This window comes from Macaca mulatta, chromosome 20 (assembly GCF_049350105.2).
Source record: "Macaca mulatta isolate MMU2019108-1 chromosome 20, T2T-MMU8v2.0, whole genome shotgun sequence".
Lineage (NCBI taxonomy): Eukaryota > Metazoa > Chordata > Mammalia > Primates > Cercopithecidae > Macaca > Macaca mulatta.
This window is the reverse complement of record NC_133425.1, coordinates 85,429,184-85,451,627: the sequence shown is the minus strand read 5'-3', so window position 1 is coordinate 85,451,627 and position 22,444 is coordinate 85,429,184. Positions and strand designations below refer to the sequence as shown.

The 22,444-nt window shown below is 50.7% G+C and overlaps 2 protein-coding genes across 2 annotated transcripts in view; one reads left to right on the top strand and one right to left on the bottom strand.

Annotated features, from left to right (window-relative positions):
• Positions 1-19,382, bottom strand: part of LOC715685 (mitochondrial inner membrane m-AAA protease component AFG3L1) — a 29,000-nt gene extending 9,618 nt beyond the window's left edge. Inside the window, 10 exon segments of the mRNA XM_077986837.1 lie at positions 224-377; positions 609-746; positions 2,817-2,900; positions 2,902-3,088; positions 6,272-6,393; positions 7,202-7,270; positions 9,924-10,073; positions 11,843-11,937; positions 13,462-13,615; positions 19,198-19,382. Of these exon segments, the coding sequence (XP_077842963.1) occupies positions 224-377; positions 609-746; positions 2,817-2,900; positions 2,902-3,088; positions 6,272-6,393; positions 7,202-7,270; positions 9,924-10,073; positions 11,843-11,937; positions 13,462-13,615; positions 19,198-19,332 (1,288 nt within the window). The 5' untranslated portion in view covers positions 19,333-19,382.
• Positions 19,383-19,892: 510 nt separating this feature from the next.
• On the top strand, positions 19,893-20,743 carry CENPBD1 (Putative CENPB DNA-binding domain-containing protein 1). The gene is given in 3 exon segments (XM_015126850.3): positions 19,893-20,228; positions 20,231-20,387; positions 20,389-20,743. Coding segments are annotated over 3 exon segments (558 nt in total). The 5' UTR covers positions 19,893-20,044; the 3' UTR covers positions 20,606-20,743.
• Positions 20,744-22,444: the final 1,701 nt, after the last annotated feature.

Sequence of the window (22,444 nt, the reverse complement as noted above, 5' to 3'; positions counted from 1 at the left end):
AAGGGAATGAACTGCCCCTATCCTGTCACGGGCACTGGAGGAGGCTTGTGAATCTGACACAGCTTTCTCCATCACGTTTGCCTGAGAGCAGCCTTCCTTAAAAACAGAATAATCAGGGACTCTCTTCTGGGGGTGACTGTACAGAAAAAGGCTGTGCAGACTGTCCCTAAGCAGCTGCAGGGGAACAGCTGCACACCACAGGCCGGCTGCAGCCTACACACACCGTCCATCTCCACGAGCATCTGGTTCAGGGTGTTCTCCTGCTCACTCTGGCCTCCAAAGTGCCCTTGGCCTCGCTTCCTGCCAATCGCATCAATCTCATCAATGAATAAGATACATGGAGCGTTTTTTCGGGCCATTGCAAACATGTCACGAACCTGAAACAGAAACCCACAGAGAACCTGTTTTGCTACTGGTAGGAAGACAGGAATGCCAACTATCCTCCACCCTCTCCTCAGAAACCTCTGACCCATTTCGCCCCGGTGCACCAGCACCTACCACACGTGCCCATGCCCAGGGCCAGGGCCCCACACCAAGCTATTCAAGTTGACCAGTCCTGGTCAAGGCACGGTGCTGAGGCCACCTGCAGCAGGTTCCCGTCCACTTACCCTTGCTGGCCCAACGCCAACAAACATTTCCAGGAACTCGGACCCGTTCACAGTGATGAAGGGCACACTGGCCTCCCCTGCAGTTGCTTTGGCAAGAAGGGTCTTGCCGGTACCAGGAGGACCAGTGAGCACTGCTCCCTGAAACAGAATGGTGACACTGGGCTCTTAACAGGGGAGCAGACGGTACACAGGACAGAAAGCTGCTTACACTGGTGACTTCTGAGACTGACTAAGAAGAATCCCATCAGGGATGGCTAAGGAGCTGGAGGGCAGGAGGGGGCTAGACTTGCCCACAGCACACTCTGTTCTACCCATGTGCTCCAGGAAAGGCACCACCGTGGCCGCACACACAGCCAGCTCTTCATGATGGATTCTCACAGGGGATGCCACAGGCAGAGGTAATTTTGGGAAATCACTGTACCTCACACCCAATAACGGGAAGCCAGATGGGCTCTGACCCCACGAACTCTTTCCTGACATCCACAGCACAGCACCAGGCCTGTGATGTAACACAGAGGCTGACAGAGCCCCCTCTCGCAGGAGCCCCGCCTGCTGGGAAACGGGGACCAACACACCAGGTGAGGGGCCTTTCTTGGTACCTGACTGCCTCACCCACTCCCTTTCTCATACAGATTTTCGCCAACAAATACATATGAAAAAAACTATAATTTTTTCAGCAGCAATAGACATAAATTAAAAACAAAAACAGATGCAGTAGCTCACACCCGTAATCCCAGCACTTTGGGAGGCTAAGGCAGGCGGATCACCTGAAGTCAGGAGTTTGAGACCAGCCTGGCCAACATGGTGAAATCCCGTCTCCACTAAAATTACAAAAATTAGCTGGGCATGGTGATACGTGACTGTAGTCCCAGCTACTTGGGAGGCTGAGGCAGGAGAATGGCGTGAACCCGGGAGGTGGAGGTTGCAGTGAGTCAAGATCGCGCCACTGCACTCCAGCCTGGGCGACAGAGCAAGACTCTGTCTCCAAAAAAAAAACATTCTGAAAGGCAAAGAGAACCACCCACTGCAACACCTGACTATGAGCAGAGGTGGAGCTCCAACAGAAGCAGAAGGTCCCGGCTCTTCACGTCCGTCACACACACCTGCTTCCCGGCCTCACACTCACCAAAGGGGAAAACAGGTCTGTCACCTCCTGGCTTTGCCCCAGGTTCACAGTGCTTGGCCTAATCATTATTTATTGTTTGGAGCAAACTGTCCAGTGAATGCCCACCCCATCGCGAGGTGCTGGGGGTGGGGGTGCAATGGCACTGCAAGGATCTGGGTGTCCTCAGCTTGGTCCAAAGCCCAGAGGTGATTTAAAGGGTGTGTGAATCGAGTTTCTGTGAATGCAAATATTTCTGGGAAAAAAATCCATGGCTTCTGTCAGGCCCTCAAAGAGTCATGACCCCAAAATGGCACCAAGAGATAAACTTGCTCTGTGTGCCCAGCAGCCAGATCTGGCACCCTGACCCACACCACCCACAACGCGCTGACTGGCTGGCTGCACAGACCTAGCCGCGGTCCTGCTGCACAGACTTAGCCACGGTCCGGCTGCACAGACCTAGCCGCTGTCTGGCTGCACACACCTAGCCGCTGTCGGCTGCACACACCTAGCCGCGGTCCGGCTGCACAGACCTAGCCGCGGTCCTGCTGCACACACCTAGCCGCGGTCCGGCTGCACAGACCTAGCCACGGTCTGGCTGCACACACCTAGCCACGGTCCGGCTGCACACACCTAGCCACGGTCCGGCTGCACACACCTAGCCGCTGTCAGCTGCACACACCTAGCCACGGTCCAGCTGCACACACCTAGCCGCGGTCCGGCTGCACAGACCTAGCCACGGTCCGGCTGCACACACCTAGCCACGGTCCGGCTGCACACACCTAGCCACGGTCCGGCTGCACACACCTAGCCACTGTCGGCTGCACACACCTAGCCACGGTCCGGCTGCACACACCTAGCCGCGGTCTGGCTGCACAGATCTAGCCGCTGTCCGGCTGCACAGACCTAGCCGCTGTCTGGGTCATGGGCTTAAAAGAGGCAGCTACATCTGATCCCAAGCCTGTTCATACAAGTTGTACCTATTGTTCTATGTAATAAATATTAAACAAACTAATAAAACAGGAGTAAGAACCTACTCTGACCCACAGCCATCTCTGGCTTTGACTTGGAGCTCAGAGGATTACTACATTTTCTAAAATCAGTACCTTTGGAATTTTTGCTCCCAAGTCCTGATACTGCTTGGGATTCTTCAGGAAATTCACAAATTCCATAATTTCCAATTTGGCTTCTTTCGCACCCAGCTACATCCGCAAATCGCACATCGATGTTGCTCTTTAAGATCTTGGCTGTTGTCTCACCAACACTGAAGAGGCCCCCTCCTCGTCTACTGCGCCTGGCTCCCATAGGGCCCCTCCTGGCAGCATAGAGGAGAATGCCAACCAGGAGAAGGGTGGGCACCAGTCTTCGCAATAAAGAGCTGGAAAATCCAAGAGAACTACTTGTCACGCTCAGGAGGTCAGAAATAGCACCTTTGTGCCAGGCACGGTGGGTCACACCTATAATCCCAGCACTTTGGGAGGCCACCGTGGGAGGATCTCTTGAGCCTAGCAGTTCAAGACCAGCCTGGGCAACATGGCCAGACTGTGTCCCTACAAAAAATATAAAAATGGCCGGGCGTGGTGGCTCACACCTGTAATCCCAGCACTTTGGGAGGCCGAAGCAGGTGGATCACCTGAGGTAAGGAGTTCGAGACCAGCCTAACCAACCTGGTGAAACCATCTCTACTAAAAATACAAAAATTAGCTGGGCGTGGTGGCGTGTGCCTGTAGTTCCAGCTACTCAGGAGGCTGAAGTGAGAGGACTGCCTGTGCCTGGGAGTTCAAGGCTGCAATGAGCCATGATTGCACAACTACACTCCAGCCTGGATGACAAAGCAAAACCCTCTTAGAAGAGACCGCTCTAGGACTTTGTTTTGCTACACAAAAGGGAGCAGGTTTTTTTCCTTTTTTTGAGATAGGGTCTCACTGTCACCCAGGCTGGTGGGCAGTGGCACGATCACAGTAACTTTGAACTCCCAGGCTCAAGAGATTCTCCTGCCTAAACCTCCTGAGTAGCTAGAACCACAGGCATGCGTGCCACCACACCAGATATTTAACTTTTTATAGACACGCAGTCTTGTCTCACTGCGTTGTCCAGCTGGTTTCAAACTGCTAGTCTCAGGTGATCCCCCCTCCTCAGCCTCCCAAAGCGCTGAGATTACCTATGTGAGCATCACGCCCGGCCCTCGTCCTTTTTTTTTTTTTTTTTTTTTTTTGAGATGGAGTCTCCCTCTGTCACCCAGGCTGGAGTGCAGTGGTGCGATCTCGGCTCACTGCAAGCTCCGCCTCCCGGGTTCACACCATTCTCCTGCCTCAGCCTCCCAAGTAGCTGAGACTACAGGCACCCGCCACCACGCCCGGCTAATTTTTTGTATTTTTAGTAGAGACGGGGTTTCACCCTGTTAGCCAGCATGGTCTCAGATCTCTTGACCTCATGATCCACCTGCCTCGGTCTCCCAAAATGCTAGGATTACAGGAATGAGCCACCACGCCCAGCCTCTTTTTTAAAAAATGTGTCAAAGTCCGTCCAGCACTAGGCCTCTCCAGTTCTGAAGGCTCTAGTCACAGGCATTTCTATCTCCCTGATGTAACCTGTGGCTGCCTTGGTGGGGCAGGGAGGGTGACCAATTCCACCACCCACCACCTCCTCCACCCGGCCAAGCAGCCCTGCTGGAGCTTACACCACATCTCCCCCAGGAGCCAGGAGGTGCCTCCAGCAGACCCAGCAAGGCCTCCTGGCATCTAGGGCCAACCGGGCCTGTTTCATCAGAGGAAGACACCAAATGTCTTCTTGCTTTATTTTTTATCTTTGCTCTTGCTCTTCAGAGGCCATCCCTCCTCCAGTGGCTCTGCAGTCCCTTTCAGCCCCACATACAACCAGGCATTCCCGGCAACTCAACAAGCAAAGACAGAACCCAAGTCAGCAATAAACAGCACCTAGATGACATCCAGGAGCTCCAGCAGGAGACCACAGGCCTGAGCCCTGCCACTAGAATCTGAGAGTTAATCTCCAGATTTCTACCTGCCTCACCTTCTCTCACCCCACTGCGGCCCCTACTCTGTGCTTAAACATATGTCTCAAAGAAACCACCAAAACCACTACAATTCCAATTTTTACACCCTCCTGGCTAAAGCTGGTACTGGATTTGTACTCTCTCGGTTCAGTTTTCAATTCTGGGCAGAAGGGCCGGAGAAGACAGAGCAATGACATCCCCAGGATGTAAACATGAAAACAGGATCCACACTCAGCAACACTGACTTCTGTGCTGAGTCCTGGGAAGCACAGAGTATTTCATCTGGTCTTTGCCCTCATGTCCATAATTACTTTAAGAACATACAATAGGCCGGGCGCGGTGGCTCAAGCCTGTAATCCCAGCACTTTGGGAGGCCGAGACGGGCGGATCACGAGGTCAGGAGATCGAGACCATCCTGGCTAACACGGTGAAACCCCGTCTCTACTAAAAAATACAAAAAACTAGCCGGGCGTGGTGGCGGGCGCCTGTAGTCCCAGCTACTCGGGAGGCTGAGGCAGGAGAATGGCGTGAACGTGGAGGGCGGAGCTTGCAGTGAGCTGAGATCCGGCCACTGCACTCCAGCCTGGGCGACAGAGCGAGACTCCGTCTCAAAAAAAAAAAAAAAAAAAGAACATACGATGCAGTGGAAATCCAAGATAACATGAGAACCATGGGAAGCTTAGAATGACCAAGTGTCGGGCAGGTGCGGTGGCTCACACCTGTAATCCCAACACTTTGGGAGGCCCAGGCGGGCAGATCACAAAGTCAGGAGATCGAGACCATCCTGGCTAACATGGTGAAACCCCATCTCTACTAAAAATACAAAAAAGTAGCCAGGCATGGTGGTGGGTGCCTATAGTCCCAGCTACTCGGGAGGCTGAGGCAGAAGAATGGCGTGAACCCAGGAGGCAGAGCTTGCAGTGAGCCGAGATTGCACCACTGTACTCCAAGCCTGGGCGACAGAGCGAGACTCTGTCTCAAAAAGAAAAAAAAAAAAGAACGACCAAGTGTCAGGTACTACATAGGAGCTGCAGAGTTGTGTGCAGGGACCCCCAGCACCTGGGAGGATGGGTCAGGGCTGCCCAACAGGGAGCCTGGGGAAGTCACAGGTGCACAAGCCCCGCCTCTGGACATTAATTCGACAGTTCTGCAGGAGTGGCAGGTAGAAATGACAGAAGAGCATTTTGACAGGGCTCCCGTAGTGATCCTGCTGCACAGTCAATTGTGGAAGGCTCCCTACAGGACTTCAGGGAATTTCTGCTGCAACAAAGACACCCAAACGACTGGTTTTCTTTTTTAAGGCTGCGTAGTCAAATTATTTCCCTGCTTCAATTCTCTTCTCATGAAAAACAGAGTAAAAAACATATATATACACACACATATATACACACACACACCCATATATATATAAAAGCATATATATATATTTTTTACTACAGGCATTGCTTATTATAGATGCTTATAAGTTTGAGAAATATATTCCAAAACAGGTTAAACATGGCATTTTTGTTTCGTGTTCAAACAGAGGCCCTTCACCATCCTCCTCACCCGTCACTCTCATTGGTGTAGACCACTGCTGCCTGGTTGGGGGGCTCAATCCCCAGCTCCCACTGAGCAGACTCCAGGTTCCGCTCAAAGGTGTCAACACTGCCAATGTTAAACCACACGAACTTCTGCAGAGAGCAAGAGCAAGCTTAGGGTGCATCACTGTGTCCCACACTGAGCCCCACCCTCACATATGCACCTCCCACTACCTCTTCTCCTAGCCTTAATCTCCACAACATGGACGAGGCCTGTGCCGAGGCTAGCTCCAAGGGAAACTATACTAACAGCAGAAGACTCTGGTTTTGGCCCCACGAAATTACAGTCTTTAAGTTCTAGACAAAAGTGTAAAATGTCCAATGACTGCTGGGGTGTGCCTTTGTCTCTTTTTCTTTTTGAGACAGTCTCCCTCTGTCACCCGGGCTGAAGTGCAGTGGGATGATCTTGGCTTACTGTAACGTCCACCTCCCGGGTTCAAGCAATTCTCATGCCTCAACCTCCTGAGTAACTGGGATTACAGGTACAGGCCACCATGCCTGGCTAATTATTGTACTTTTAGTAAAGATGGGGTTTCACCATGTTGGCCAGGCAAGTCTTTAACTCCTGGCCGCAAGTAATCCGCCCACCTCTGTCTGCCAAAGTGCTGGGATTACAGGCATGAACCACCATGCCCAGCCGTTCCTTTTTGCTTTTTACTCTTTTATTTTTGTCTCTTCTCTCCTCACAATCCTCAATAAGTTGTTCTCAGACACTGCATGGCAAATCTGAATCCTAGTTAGTCTTATAAGGGCTCCTGTCCTACTTGGAAAGCTTTGTTATTGATACATGCCAATGAGAAAAAAAAATCACATTAAAGAGTAGTTGATGGATACTAAGGGAGTATTTTACTGAAAAAAACTTATGTCTGGAGTACTCAGCCTCAAACTCACCCCTCACCTCAGAAGAGGTCCCAGGGGCAGGAATAACACGCACCAACTGTTTGTTCACGACTTCCAGCCGGTCCACCTGGGAAAAAGAGAAAAATAATCAGCACAGCTAAAGCAATGAGTATGATATTCAACAGTAAACAGGGCCTCACCCTCAGACCAGCCCACGGCTAAAGCAGTGAGTATCATATTCGATACTAAACCTCAGGCTTATCCTCAGACTAGTCCCACAGTGCAGACCGAGACTCTGACGGTGTCTGAGAAGCTGCATCCACTCTGCTGTGCAGATCCGAGTTTTGTTTTCCCACTGATTCGGACATTTCTAGCCTGGCCTGTGCACGTAATTCAGAGGATTTACAATTTGGTACATCTGAGATCTGAGCACCAAAGATTCCAGAGCACCAAAGATTCCGGAGTAACTTAAAACCTAAAAGGAAGGCCAGGCATGGTGGCTCAGACCTGGTACATCTGAGCACCAAAGATTCCAGAGTGACCTAAAAATCTAAAAGGAAGGCCGGGCGCGGTGGCTCAGACCTGGTACATCTGAGATCTGAGCACCAAAGATTCCAGAGCGACTTGAAACCTAAAAGGAAGGCTGGGCGCGGTGGCTCAGACCTCTAATCCCAGCACTTTGGGCGGCTGAGGAGGGTGGATCATTTGAGGCCAGGGGTTCGAGACGAGCCTGGCCAACATGGTGAAACCCTGTCTCTACCAAAAATACAAATATTAGTCAGATGTGGTAGTGTGCGCCTGTAATCCCAGCTACTCAAGAGGCTGAGGCAGGGAGAACTGCTTGAACCTGGGAGGCGGCAGTGGCAGTGAGCCAGTATTGCACACTGCACTCCAGCCTGGGCAACAGAGTGAGGCTCCATCTGAAAAAAAAAAAAAAAATCTAAAAGGTATAGAAGTCTCAGCTGACAATACAGCAAAGTCTTCCAGAAACATTTCGCCCACACAGCTGCAGACAGCACAAGAAAATGGGGCCAAGAATGAAAACGCAACCCCAAAGGCCTCCACGCAGCCACCCAGCGGCGAACACGGCCTGAGAGCCGGCGTGCAGCAAAAACACGGGAGGGGCAGCCATTTCGTCAGGTATGATGACAACAGCGTTGCTCTTCCCCCTCCACAGAAACGGAAACCACAACGACACAACTTTTCTTGACTACTCAGGGTCATGTGACCAACATCAACGTGTTTATGACAGGTGTGTCTCGAGCCTAACCCCACAACCGCGGCACGGTCAGCGTGTCAGATGCCTGAAAAGGACCTCGCAGAAGCTCTGGGATCTGTCCAGAACCCACACACCAGCAGGCATCGTGGGCCAAATTATCTGTCTCACCCCTCCTCATGGCAGCAGCTGTGGGTGAAGACCCACGGCAGAGAGGGGCTACAGCAGCTCTCCCCTCCTCGCATAAGGAGTCGTCAAGGACCTCTCTGAAGACAGCTGTGTGCCCTGTGGCCAGACAAAAAGGCCTTGGGTGGTGGTTCACAACTATAATTGCAGCACTTCAGGAGGCCGAAGTGGGAGCATCACTAGAGCCCAGGAGTCTGAGACCAGCCTGGGCAACATAAGGAGACGCTGTCTCTAAAAAAAGAAATTGCGGGCCGGGCACGGTAGCTCACGCCTGTAATCCTGGCACTTTGGGAGGCCAAGGCGGGAGGACTGCCTGAGCTCAGGAGTTCGAGACCAGCCTGGGCACCACAGTGAAACCCTGTCTCTACTAAAATACAAAAAATTATCAACCTCCACCTCCCGTGGAGGCGTGGTGATGTGCACTTGTAATCCCAGCTACTCATCAGGCTGAGGCAGGAGAATCACTTGAACCAGGGAGGTGGAGGTTACAGTGAATAGAGATCACGCCACTGTACTCCAGCCAGGGCGACACAACAAGACTCCATCTCCAAAAAAAAAAAAAAAAAATTATGTTTTTTATAGTCCCAGACACTCAGAAGGCTGACGTGGGAGGCTGGCTTGGAACCAGAAGGTCGAGACTTCACACCACTGCACTCCAGCCTGGGTGACAGAGCAAGACCCTGTCTCAAAAAGAAAAAAAAAAAAGGCCTTAGCCACAAACCCTGCTGGGAAAACAAGATTTTCCTACAGAAAGAAGTTCAGATCTTAACACTGCATCACTTAACAAATATCTTTCTGAGGGCAACTGAGAAGCACAGCACTTGCTCTCATGTAACTTTATACTAAAGCCTGAGCAGTGCTTCACCTGCCTTCAGCAACCTGACAGACCCAGGCCCAGTGAAGGACAGGCGGAGGCTTGTTGGTGCCATATGCCCCTGTGCACAGACACAAAGCCCCCAACTACTGTCCAGGGCCACTCAGCAGGGCACAGGGGTGCAGGAGTAGACAGGGGTACACTAGGGGAAAGAAAAGATCTGAATTAAATAAGAAATTGACACTTGATGATAAACAGACACAGACAATCAGAACTTACTCACAGAAGCTGAAGCTGAAAAAAAAAAAAAAAAAGCCAAGATGTTAAGGAAGCTTCCACCCAGCACGAAACTGAGCTTACTCACCTTCTGTTGGGGCCACTCCTGGGAAAAGTAAAACTGTGTCTCATCTATGACCAGAGGGTGGGACTGCCCAGCACATCTACCACACAATGCATTCTCAACCCAGGCCTCAGCGCTCACAGCTTCTTACGGGCATCGCAGACCACGTGTACACCACTACAGCGGCCTCCTTCCCAGGTAGGTGAACTATAAATGCCTCTCACCAGACCTCTGGCCAGGTAATTCTGTACAAAGTGCTTCCAAGTGATTTCTCTTCCAGGATCTCGAAAATAGAGGTAGAAAAATCCCACGGCAACACCTGCCCCCAAAAGGGCCAGACTGCGGAAATCCTTGTCATCCCAGGGGAAGTCCCCCTGTGGGAAAAAGAAAACACATTTTCCAGTTAAATGAAAATAGTTTCTTCATGAAAATGGCTACTTCCTTTTTCAGATGTTATTACAAAAGTTTTCCAACCCCCTCTCCGGACCCTACACAATGTAGCCTCAGTTCCTCTCATGAGGAAAGATCTTCATATGGTGTACGAAACACACTGAAAGCTGCAGCTCACCAGATGCCCCAGGAGAAGCAGAAAGTCCACAAAGAGCGCTGTGTTTGAGCCACTGTTGCTAGGGTTATCTCTTATGTGAGTCTGTTAAAATCCAGATAGAGGCCAGGCATGGTGACTCACGTCTGTAGTCCCAGCACTCAAGGAGGCCGAGGTGAGAGGATTGCTTGAGCCCAGGAGTTCGAAACCAGCCTGGGCAACATTGGGAGACCCCGTCTCTACAAAAAATTTAAAAAAAAATTAGCCAGGAGTGGTGGTGCACGCCTGTGGTCTCAGCTGTTCTAGAGGCTGAGGTGGGAGAATCATCTGAGCCTGGGAGGTCAAGGCTACAGTGAGCAGTGATTGTATCTGATCGTATCCCTGCACTCTAGCCTGGATGACGAGTGAGACCTTACCTCAAAAAATAATAATAAAATCCAAACAGAAATCTCAGCACTTCTTTTTTTTTTTTTTTTTTTTTTTTTTTTTTTTTTTTTTTTTTTTGAGACGGAGTCTCGCTCTGTCGCCCAGGCTGGAGTGCAGTGGCCGGATCTCAGCTCACTGCAAGCTCCGCCTCCTGGGTTCACGCCATTCTCCTGCCTCAGCCTCCCGAGTAGCTGGGACTACAGGCGCCCGCCGCCTCGCCCGGCTACTTTTTTTATTTTTTAGTAGAGACGGGGTTTCACCGGGTTAGCCAAGATGGTCTCGATCTCCTGACCTCGTGATCCGCCCGTCTCGGCCTCCCAAAGTGCTGGGATTACAGGCTTGAGCAACCGCGCCCGGCCTTTTTTTTTTTTTGAGGCAGGATCTTACTTGGTCACCCAGGCTGGAGTGCAATCACGCGATCATGGTTTACTGCAGCCTCAACTTCCTGGGCTTAAGCAATCCTCCTGCCTCAGCCTCCTGAGTACTTGGGACCAGAGGTGCATGCCAGCACGCCTGGCTAATTTTTTTTTTTTTTTTTTGGTAGAGACGAGGTCTCGCTATGTTGCCCAGGCTGGTGTCGAACTCCTAGGCTCAAGTAATCCTCCCACCTCCCAAAGTGCTGGGATTACAGGCATGACCCACTGCACCCGGCCTCAGGACATTTTTAGAAACTAACTTCTTTGAAACTTATGAACTAATTCAACAGCTCACCTTTAAACAAGCAGAAAGATTGATGTGGGTTTGAATGTATGTGTTCTCCCATAATTCCCATGTTGGGCCTCAACCCCTAAGGCAAAGGTATTAAGAGATGAGGCCCCTGGGAGGGGATTAGGTCCCAACAGCTCTGCCTTCACGAATGGGATTGGTGCCCTCACAACCCGTCGCCCAGGTTGGAGTGCAGTGGTGTGATCATGGCTCACCACACTCTCAACTCCCACGTTCATGCAATCCTCCCGCCTGAGCCTCCTGAGTAGTGGGGACTACAGGCACACGCCACCACGCCTGGCTTATTCTTGTATTTTTTGTAGAGACGAGGTTTCACCATGTTGTCCACGTTGCGACCTTGTACCTCCAGCCTCCACAACCATGAGCAGTAAATGTATCCTGTTTATAAATTATCCAGTCTGATGTATTCTGTTACAGCAGCAGGCGTAGACAAAGATGCACACAAACCTTCTGCATCCGCCTCCACCAGGCAACGTCATCCCGCTTCCCTCCTCTCCTGCTTCCATCTCCCCCAGGCTCGGCATTCTTTGGCTCACCAGTCTCTGAGAGAAAACAAAGTCTGACTTCAAAAAGCAATTACATATAATTTTCCAGAGAAAGAGGACTCAGAAAACAGCAAAACACTTTCCAACACACAATTTTAATAACACCAGTGCCTTCTGGAAATAAACAGACACCAGGAAAAGGATGAGACTGGGGAGATACTGCTGAGAAGTGGCTTCAGACACATCTAAAATCCCTAAAATTTCACCTTGTTGGCTTAATGTTGAGCTTTAATAGCAAACTTTTTTGGGGTAACAGTCCCAAAATCGGCTATAATTTGAGGAAAGAAAGAAAGGAAGAAAATGATAATAAGGCAGACTGGTATGGGTGGTCCCCCTTCTCAAGAGAACCAGGGAACACAAACCACCTGTTCTAAGCAGAGTCTGCCTCTCCTCCAAAAAATCTGGCCTCCTACATACACTTGTGACCCACGGACCTACCAGCCTCCTCCTGTAATGTTCCAGGACAAGTTCCAGGACAAGTAAGCTATGACACTGTCCGCTTCACAAATACAGTGCTACTCCAACTACCGCAAAGTAACAACATGAAAGGCCAGAGAAGGCCAAGGTGACCCCAGGAATGGCAAACATATTACAAGATGGAGTAAAAATTTGCATAAATGTTAAGGACAAACATCAGTCTTCATAGACACACTGCTTGGCCGGGCGCAGTGGCTCACACCTGTAATCCCAGCACTTTGGGAGGCCAAGGCAGGCAGATCACAAGGTCAGGAGATCAAGACCATCCTGGCTAATACGGTGAAACTTCGTCTCTACTAAAACTACAAAACAATTAGCTGCGCGTGGTGGTGGTCGCCTGTAGTCCCAGCTACTCAGGAGGCTGAGGCAGGAGAATGGCGTGAACCCGGGAGGCGGGGCTTGCAGTGAGCCGAGATCACACCATTGCACTCCAGCCTGGGTGACAGAGCGAGACTCTGTCTCAAAAAAAAAAGAAAAAAAAAGAAAAGCAATCATACTGTCAAGTCGCTATAGAGAAAGTGAGACACAGGACAGTTTTCCCTCCTCCTGTCTCTCTCTTCTCACTTCATACAATCAGCAAGTGCCCTCAGGTCCTAACAATGAGGCAAGTGCAGGGAGCACCTTCTACTCTGTGGGGACACAGGGTCTCCAGGGACTTCAGTGAACACCGTCCCTGGACACAAAGCACAAAGCCCAGGTCCATGGCCTACAGAAGGACTCCAAGTGGGCAAGTGTGCTCTGAGCTAATGACAGTCTGCACATTGTTTTTGTTCTGCTTTCCAAACATGAGGCTTAGCTGGTCCGCAGAGTGAGATATGCAGAAACCAAGGTTTGTTCCCATGCCTTCCAAAAGATTCATCTAGCACCTTCCTTTGGAAAGAGCTTTTCTCTCACCAGCTTTACTGAGATATCAACACCATAAAGACACAGAGAAAGTGTTGGACGTTGTGTGGCTCAATATGGAAGCCAGGAAGGGGTAGAATGGGGCGGGGTGCAGTGGGGTGTGCCCTGAGTGGTCTTGATCCTCACCCCCTGGTCACTCACTGTAAAAGTCACACTCAGTTCCTGTAAACCTCATGCTGCTAACAATGGTAGATGAAAGACAGGCACCTTTGGGTGGTTTTGAACACAGCCACCAGGAAAAAAACGTTGATCTCGCCTGCAGAGTCGGTTTCTGAAAGTGGATCCCTCGGAGGCACTGAAACAAGACACCAGATGAGCTTATCAGCTTCTTATTCAATACAACACTGCTCATTCTCACTGGCCACAACCACAGGAGGAAGCAGGACGAGGTGTGAGTTTATTGCCTTAAATATCCCATTAGAAATATGATTCAATAGAACTAAACAGGAACAAGTTCACTGCAGAAATGCACTGCAAATTTTTATAGCTATAGCCTCCAACAGCAAGCAAAAAGCTCCCTAAAAAACAAAAAACATGGCTAAGAAACGGAGGCAACTTTATTTAGTAACTTAAAATATTGCAGCTTCAAAAATAAGACTGTAAGACTAAAACATACAAATGCGTAAAATTTAAATACTGAAATACACTATGACTCATCTTTGGTCAACCGAGAGATTAATTTCTTTTCTTTCTTTTTTTTTTTTATGACACCGAGTTTTGCTCTTGCCCAGGCCAGAGTGCAGTGGTGTGATCTCAGCTCACTGCAACCTCTGCCTCCAGGGTTCATGCCATTCTCCTGCCTCAGTCTCCCGAGTAGCTGGGATTACAGGCGCCCGCCACCTTGCCCGGCTAATTTTTGTATTTTTAGTAGAGATGGAGTTTCACCATGTTGGTTAGGCTGGTCTCGAACTCCTCACCTCAGGTGATCTGCCCACTTTCACCTCCCAAAGTGCTGGGATCACAGGCGTGAGCCTAGCCTTTTTTTTTTTTTTTTTTTTTTTTTAAGATGGGATCTCATTGGAGTGCAGTGGCTATTCACAGCAGGGACAACAGGCAGGTAATACGGCATCCAGCAAGAGGTAAGAGTTTTTGTCAGGCCAAGAAAACAATTTTTCCAGCAGCTCTGTATTTTCTTCAGTCTTCAAGGAGGAAAACGTCCACCGGGTGCCGTGGCTCATGTCTGTAATCTCAGCACTTTGGGAGGCTGAGGCAGGAGGATCACGTGAGGTCAGGAGTTTGAGACCAGCCTGGCCAACATGGTGAAACCCCGTCTGTACTAAAAGTACAAAAATTAGCCAGGCATGGAGGTGGGCGCCTGTATTCCCAATTACTCGGGAGGCTAAGGTAGGAGAATTGCTTGAACCTGGGAGGCGGAGGTTGCAGTAAGCCGAGATCGTGCCACTGCACTCCAGCCTGGCGACAGTGAGGCTCTGTCTCAAAAACACACACACACACAAACATATATATATATATAAAAACAAAATCTAAGTACTCAATAACCCAGTACTAACTGTATCCAACAAAATCCCAACATAACCAGTGAATTTATATTGTCCCCAATATTTTATTTATTTATTTATTTTTGAGACAGTCTTCCTCTGTCACCCAGGCTGGACTACGGTGGCGTGATCTCAGCTCACTGCAACCTCTGCCTCCTGGGTTCAAGCGATTCTCCCTATCTCCCAAGTAGCTGGGATTACAGGTGTACACCACCACGCTGGCTAATTTTTGTATTTTTATTAGAGACAGGGTTTCACCATATTGGTCAGGCTGTTCTTGAACTCCTGACCTCAGGTGATCTACCTGCCTCAGCCACCCAAAGTGCTGGGATGATAGCCGTGAGCCTCCAATATTTTGTTATAATGAAACAAGACCAATAGTTGACAACACCTGTGTTATTTCAGCTGCGTCAACATTCAGGGTGATGCAACTCTGTAGGCTATTACCCCAAAGTAAACTCATTCCCCCATTAGTAACTTTCTAATTAACTACACTATTCAAATATCCCTGTAAAAGACCACAGTAGACTAAAACGTAAGACATGCTATGAAAAAGATATTAAAGTCAGGGAAAAAAAAAAGCAGCTCAGAAAGAGAATGCTGACAGTAAAGGCTGTGGGGCTAGCAAAGGCTCCTGCATCATGAATGAAATCCATCTGCAGCAGCCATCCCCGCACCAGCGGCGCACGGTACCTGACACAGAGCGAGCAATGACTCTCCAAGGGTCCCATGAATGTGTGTTTCCCCGATGGGGGTTTGGAACCCAAGGCGTGGGTCAACAGGAAACCTACGCAAAGAACAGAAGGCGGTCGTACTGCACATTGTAGGGTGCCAAGTGCCTCTTACCTCACTTGATCCCCACTGCCCATCTGAGAAAGTAGAAACTGAGAGGTAATGTGAGTGCCTGAAGACAGCTGGTCGCTGAAGGTGTGCAGAGAGTTCTGATGCCCCAATCTTCCAGGGCTTTTCCAGGACCACCCCAAAGACGGCGTGGCGCTGGTCGTGGTGGCTGGGTAGATACCAGGTAGCCTACAGCCCTGAAGGTACAAAGTATGACTCTTCAGGCTTCCAAAACTTGATAAAACATCCAATTCCTTTGCTTTAATTCACAATTTAGTCCTTTTGTGATTTGGTTAGGACACAATCTGGTTAAGTCAGATGTAGTTCTCACAGTAAACGTAAACACTGAGACAAGAGTCTACCATTCCTTCTTGGAGTTTTCCGCAAGTCAGTTCACAGCTCACAATAGATAATCTTGCTAAATTAGTTTTTGTATATGCAAAGTCAAGATGTGAAGGTGGGCAAAACACAAACTCCCTTAAACAGGGCAAAGTGCTGCTGTCCTCTTTCCAGTCAGACCATAAATGAGTTGACCCTTATTCTGGGTCCCACAGACGCGCACACAGCACACAGGTGCAACCTCAGCAGGTCTATGAGGCCCTGCCCCTCCTTGGCCTCACTGTCTCTCACTAAACTCTTCCTCATGCTGATCACACAAACACAAGGCTGGACCTACCCTAGGGCAGGGCACTTTCTATTCCATTCTCCGAGTAAGCTCATCTGAATCCCTCACTTCCTGCAGGAGACACAAGTAACAGGGTTTATCCCTCCTCTATTCCCTTTCTTCATTTTCTATTTCCTTTATTCTGCTTCCTTTCCTTACATGCCTAATACTTGCTTATTTATTGTCTGGTTCCTCCTTGCACAGCACGTAAACTCCATGAGAACAAGGATAGAGTAGGTAGCTCAATGAATGAAAGATGACTGCATGGAAGCCTACACAACATAAGCGTCCATGAAGAGAGCTGTTAGGGCGTTTTTCGTTTTGTTTTCTTTGAGACGGAGTCCCACTCCCAGGCTGGAGTGCAACGGCGCAACCTTGGCTCACCGCAACCTCCGCCTCCCAGGTTCAAGCAATTCTCCTGCCCCAGCCTCCCGAGAAGCTGGGATTACAGGCGCCTGCCACCACGCCCGGCTAATTTTATACTTTAAGTAGAGACGGGGTTTCTCCACATTGGTCAGACTGGTCTCCAACTCCCCACCTCAGGTGATCCGCCCATCTCGGCCTCCCAAAGTGCTGTGATTACAGGCGCGAGCCACTGTGCCCGGCCGTCTCTACTAAAAATACAAAATCAGTGCCGGACGCAGTGGCTCAAGCCTGTAATCCCAGCCGAGACGGGTGGATCACAAGGTCAGGAGATCGAGACCATCCTGGCTAACACGGTGAAACCCCGTCTCTACTTAAAAAAAAAAAAAAAAAAAAAAAAAAAAGCACAAAAAACTAGCCGGGCGAGGTGGCCGGCGCCTGGAGCCCCAGCTACTCGGGAGGCTGAGGCAGGAGAATGGTGTAAACTCGGAAGGCGGAGCCTGCAGTGAGCTGAGATCCGGCCACTGCACTCCAGCCCGGGCAACAGAGCAAGACTCCGTCTCAAAAAAAAAAAAAAAAAAAAAAAATACAAAAATCAGCTGGGTGTGGTGGCGGGCACCTGTAATCCCAGCTACTTGGGAGGCTGAGGCAGGAGAATCGCTTGAACCTGAGAGTCGGAGGTTGCGGTGAGCTGAGATTGCGCCACTGCACTCCAGCATGGGCAACAAGAGGGAAACTCCATCTCAAAAAAAAAAAAAAAGCAAATTGCTGCCACCTCTCCAACTTCTGCATGTCACCCTCAGTCCACAAGTCATTAAGCTCTCAAAGGAGAGCAAGCCAGTGGGGCAGAGCCCTTGCCTGTTGTGTTCACCCAGACATTCCCTGGTAGATGATTAACAGATCGATCTCTAATAAATGAGATACAGATGAATGACCCAGTCTGGGAAGGAACTCAAAGATCACTCAACGTCCGTCCTCCCTTCATAAAGGGGTCTATAGCAGTTCAATGATTCAAAACTCTCCTGGGCTGTATTAGGCTGTACACACTGATATTGTACATTGCTGACTGTTAACATGTGTTAACCACCAGGAGGGCCTCTGCAATGCTGATGCCACATGGCCACAGGTGAAAGACTGCTTTCGCTCATATTGCTAGAAACAAAACCATCATACAGTTTCCCAAATGAATGGAGATGAAGGGAAAGTTCATTCCTGAAGACAGGACAGAAATACTCATGGAACCCTTCTTTTTATTTTACTACTGTCTGAAAACCATGACAGTTTTCTGGGATCAAAATTCAAAAACTCTGCATTAGAAAAAAAAAAAAATTCAACTTTACTGCTGCCCACTGGGATGTAGCAACATAAAAATAAAGCAATCTTGGCCGGGCGCGGTGGCTCAAGCCTGTAATCCCAGCACTTTGGGAGGCCGAGGCGGGTGGATCGCGAGGTCAGGAAATCGAGACCATCCTGGCTAACATGGTGAAACCCCGTCTCTACTAAAAATACAAAAAACTAGCCGGGCGTGGTGGCGGGCGCCTGTAGTCCCAGCTACTCGGAGGCTGAGGCAGGAGAATGGCGTGAACCTGGGAGGCGGAGCTTGCAGTGAGCCGAGATCGCGCCACTGCACTCCAGCCTGGGTGACACAGCGCGAGACTCCGTCTCAAAAAAAAAAAATAAAAATAAAAAAAATAAAGCAATCTTAAAATACAGAATATTCCGGCCTTAGACTATAACCCTATAAAAAACAGGGTTATGAGCAGGGCACGTGGCTCAAGCCTGTAGTCCCAGCTACTCCAGAGGCTGAGACAGGAGAATCGCTTGTGCCCATGAGTTCGATTCCAGCCTAGACAACACAGCGAGACTCCGGCCCCGCCCCCAAATTTAAAAAATAATATAATAAATTACAATACGGTTACAGCCATATCTACCTACAGGGCGGGTGTAAGACAGACAATCCGCGTAAAGCCGTTAGCTCTCAGTATTAGCTGTTACGACAGTGACTGGTCGCTGAATGAAGAACAGTTTGCAAAACCCTTTCACGCCTCTCATCGTATCTGGTCCACTGAGTAACTGCGAGGTGGATACAGCCGAATGCCGCCGAGCCCAGGAGGAAACGGGCCGGCACGCGGGGCCACAAAGTTGGTTCGCGAGCAGGTGGGACTCAAGCGCAAACCGCTCAACGCCCGGCTCTCTACAGAGCCCAGCAAGGAGGCTGGAGGTCCCGGTTCCGATGTCCGAGGTGCGCGGGCATCCAGGAAACAGCGGGAATTCCGCAACAAGTGGGTGGAAGAGGCAGCGGGGAGAAGAGGAGTTTGGAGACGGAGGGGACGCCCGGGAGGAGGCGGGCGGCGGGAAGCTCCGGCCAGGGGCTGCCGGCCTCACTGCGGGGACCGGGTCCGGGCCGCCGCGCTCCCGCGCTCCCCCGCGGCCGGCGCAGGCGAATGGCGTCACGCGGCGTCCAGCGCAGACCAGCCGCCCGGAACCGGCGGACAGCGCCTCCTCGCTCACCTGCCGGGCCGTGCCCAGGGCCCTCGCGCTGGTCTTGGCCGTCCTGCTGCCTCCTGGACCACCACATCGCCACAGCAAGGCCAGTGGCCCGGCCACCGCTATACTGCCGGCCGCCGCCAGCGGCCGGTACCACATCCCCAGACCCAGACCCCGCGCCGCCCGAGCGCGCGCATGCGCAACGGGAGAGCGGTCCTACGGCCCCGCACGCATAGGGAGGCCTCGCGCATGCGCAGCAGGGCCGCGGCGCCGGCTGGGGCCCAGTCTTGGGTGTCCACGCCGTCGCCTGACAGTTCGAGGCTTTGATCGCCAGCGCAGGCTCGTCCTGCCCAGAAAGCTGGGCGCTAAGGGGATACCCAGCGCCTTTAGGCTTATCTTAAATCGGGCATCTGCATCCACACTTATTGCTGGGATCCTCCATGGAAAGCAGCTCCCGAAACCGAACAGCCGCCCGGCCCGCCCTCCGCTGCAGTAGAAAACCGCCCCGGGACGTTGCTGCCGCAGTGTCCCCCTCACGGAGTTCCGTTTGTCTGCTTGGTTGGTTGCAACTTTTTCTGGAGCCCCAGAACCCAGGCCGCTTGTATGTGCCTGCGGCCGCACGGCCCCACCACGCGGACCTGGAGCGGCACCGGGAGACCCGCGCGGCCTCCTCGGAGTGGACAGTGAAGCAGCGGGGCTGGGCAGTGGGGCTGGGCCTGCCCATGGCGACCCGTCCACGTCTCCGGGACATCAGCCTGCGCCTCTTCCTAGCCTCGTTTTCTGTTTACCGAGTTCTGCAGGGGGACGTAGAGGAACCACAGCCTTCTTGCACTTGAGACCGCTGTGATTTTCTGACATTTTGGAGGCAGAAATGCCTGGGAAAAGGCCCACAGATGCAACTGTCATCCCTAGTGCCAAAAGGGAACGGAAAGTGATTACCCTTGACCTCAAATTGGAAGTGTTACGACGATTTGAAGCGGGTGAAAAGCTCAGTCAGATCGCAAAGGCCTTAGGTCTTGCTGTCTCTACAGTGGCGACCATCTGAGATAGTAAAGAAAAAAATCGAGTTCTCAAATAGCTACTCCTTTGAGAGCCTCACGGTTGACTCGCCATCGAAGTGCAGTGATGGAGAGTATGGAGCGGCTGCTGAGCTTGTGGCTGGAAGACCAGAGGCAGCGAAATGCGCCCTTGAACGCCGCCATCGTTCAGAAGGCTGTTTGATGACTTACAGCGTGAACATGGCGAAAGCTCTCAAGTGGAGAGGTTTCATGTGAGTAAAGGGTCAGGGTGGCTTGTGAGATTCAAGGAGCGCCACTGTTTGCCCCACTTCAAGTTGAACAGCGCAGCTCCCAGCAACAAGAACATGTACACAGAAATGCTGAAAAGCATCATCGAAGAAGGTGAGTACGCCCCCCGGGTGTCTTTAACGTAGATGAGACAGGACTTGATTGGAAGAGAATGCCCGAAGAAACGTTCACTTCCGAGGAAGAGAATGCTGAGCCAGGGTTTAAGTCATACAAAGATCGCTTGATGCTGCTGCTTGGTGGCAGTGCCACTGGGGACTTTAAGTTGAAGCCCTTACTGGTGTACCGCTTGGAAACCCCCAGGGCTCTGAAGGGGTACTCGAAGCCCAATCTGCCCGTGATTTGGCGCTCCAACAGAAAAGCTTGGGGGACCAGGAGCATCTTTCATGAATGGTTCGCTTACTTTTTTTGCCCTGCCGTTGAAAAACACTGTGCCTAAAATAATCTCACCAACAAAGCATTGCTCATACTAGACAATGCGTCATGCCACCCTGTGAATTTGAGCGATGTTTCAGATAACATAAGAGTATAATACATTCATGACGGTACAACTGACTAAATCCAGCCCATGTGTCAAGGTGTAGCCTCTGCCTTCAAAGCTCACTATCTGAGGACTTCTGAGCACATCCTAGAAGCAACGGATGGTGAGGATACAGCTGTGATTAGGGAATTTTGGAGAAACTACAGCATCATGGATGCTGTGGACAACACCGCGTACTTGGGAGGAGCTCAAACCAGCGATAATGAACAGCGTGTGGGAGAAGATTTGGCCTGAGTGTGTTCAGGCCCAGCATTTTTCCCGGGTAGATAACATTGCACAGCTTAAAAAAACCATTGTGACCCTTGCCAGAAATGTGGCCTTTGAGGAGATTGCTGAGGCTGCTGTGGACCAGTTGCTGCAGTCCCATGAAGATCTCTCAAATGAGGAACTAATGCAGCTGGAACAGGAGCCGGCAGTGGGGGAGGAGGAGAGGAAAGATGATCCCTGGGCGCTGCGGCAGTTAACCACAGGAAGACTGTTGGCAGCCCTCTCGCATTTCGAGGCTGGCTTGCAGGTCCTTGCTAGTAACAGCCCTAATGATGAAAACTTAGAGTTTCCAGAGCTATCAATGATGCAATAAACTGTTACCAGAAGCTGTACAATGAGAAAAAGCACTGTTCAAAACAACTCTCTTAGGTCATTTTTCCATGTGTGTAACCAAACGTTAATCAGAACAAAGCAGAAGCACCATGACGAACTCAACAGTGGAGACCCAGCCAGGCCTCTCTGCTCTGCGGTGTTCGACATCCCTGGAAACCTTGCTGTTGGTATTTCCATTTTGATGCCTGAGAGTATCAAATTTTGTCATTAAAATGTTATTTAAATATATGCTTTGAAAAGCTCATATATGTGTAAGAATCGCCAGGAAAACTTTTTTTTTCTTTGAGACAGGGTCTCGCTCCATCATCCAGGCTAGAGTGCAGTGGCGCAATCTTGGCTCACTGTAGCCTCGACCTCCAAAGCTCAAGCAATCCTCACACCTCAGCCTCTGGAGTGCTGGGACTACAGGCACATGCCACCACCCCCAGCTAATTATTTTGGTAGAGAAGGAGTCTGTGTGTTGCCCAGGCTAGTCTGGAACTCCTGGACTCAAGTGGTCTTCTAGCCTGGGCCTCCAAAAGTGCAGGGATTGAAAGTGTGAACCACCATGCCCAGCAGAAGATGTTTGTTAAAAAAGAAAAATTGAGGCCGGGCACGGTGGCTCACGCCTGTAATACCAGCACTTTGGGAGGCCAAGGCAGGCAGATTGTGAGGTCAGGAGATCGAGACCATCCTGGCTAACACAGTGAAACCCCGTCTCTACCAAAAAAAATACAAAAAAATTGGGCATGGTGGCAGGCGCCTGTAGTCCTAGCTACTTGGGAGGCTGAGGCAGTAGAATGGCATGAACCTGGGAGGTGGAGCTCGCAGTAAGCCAAGATCGCGC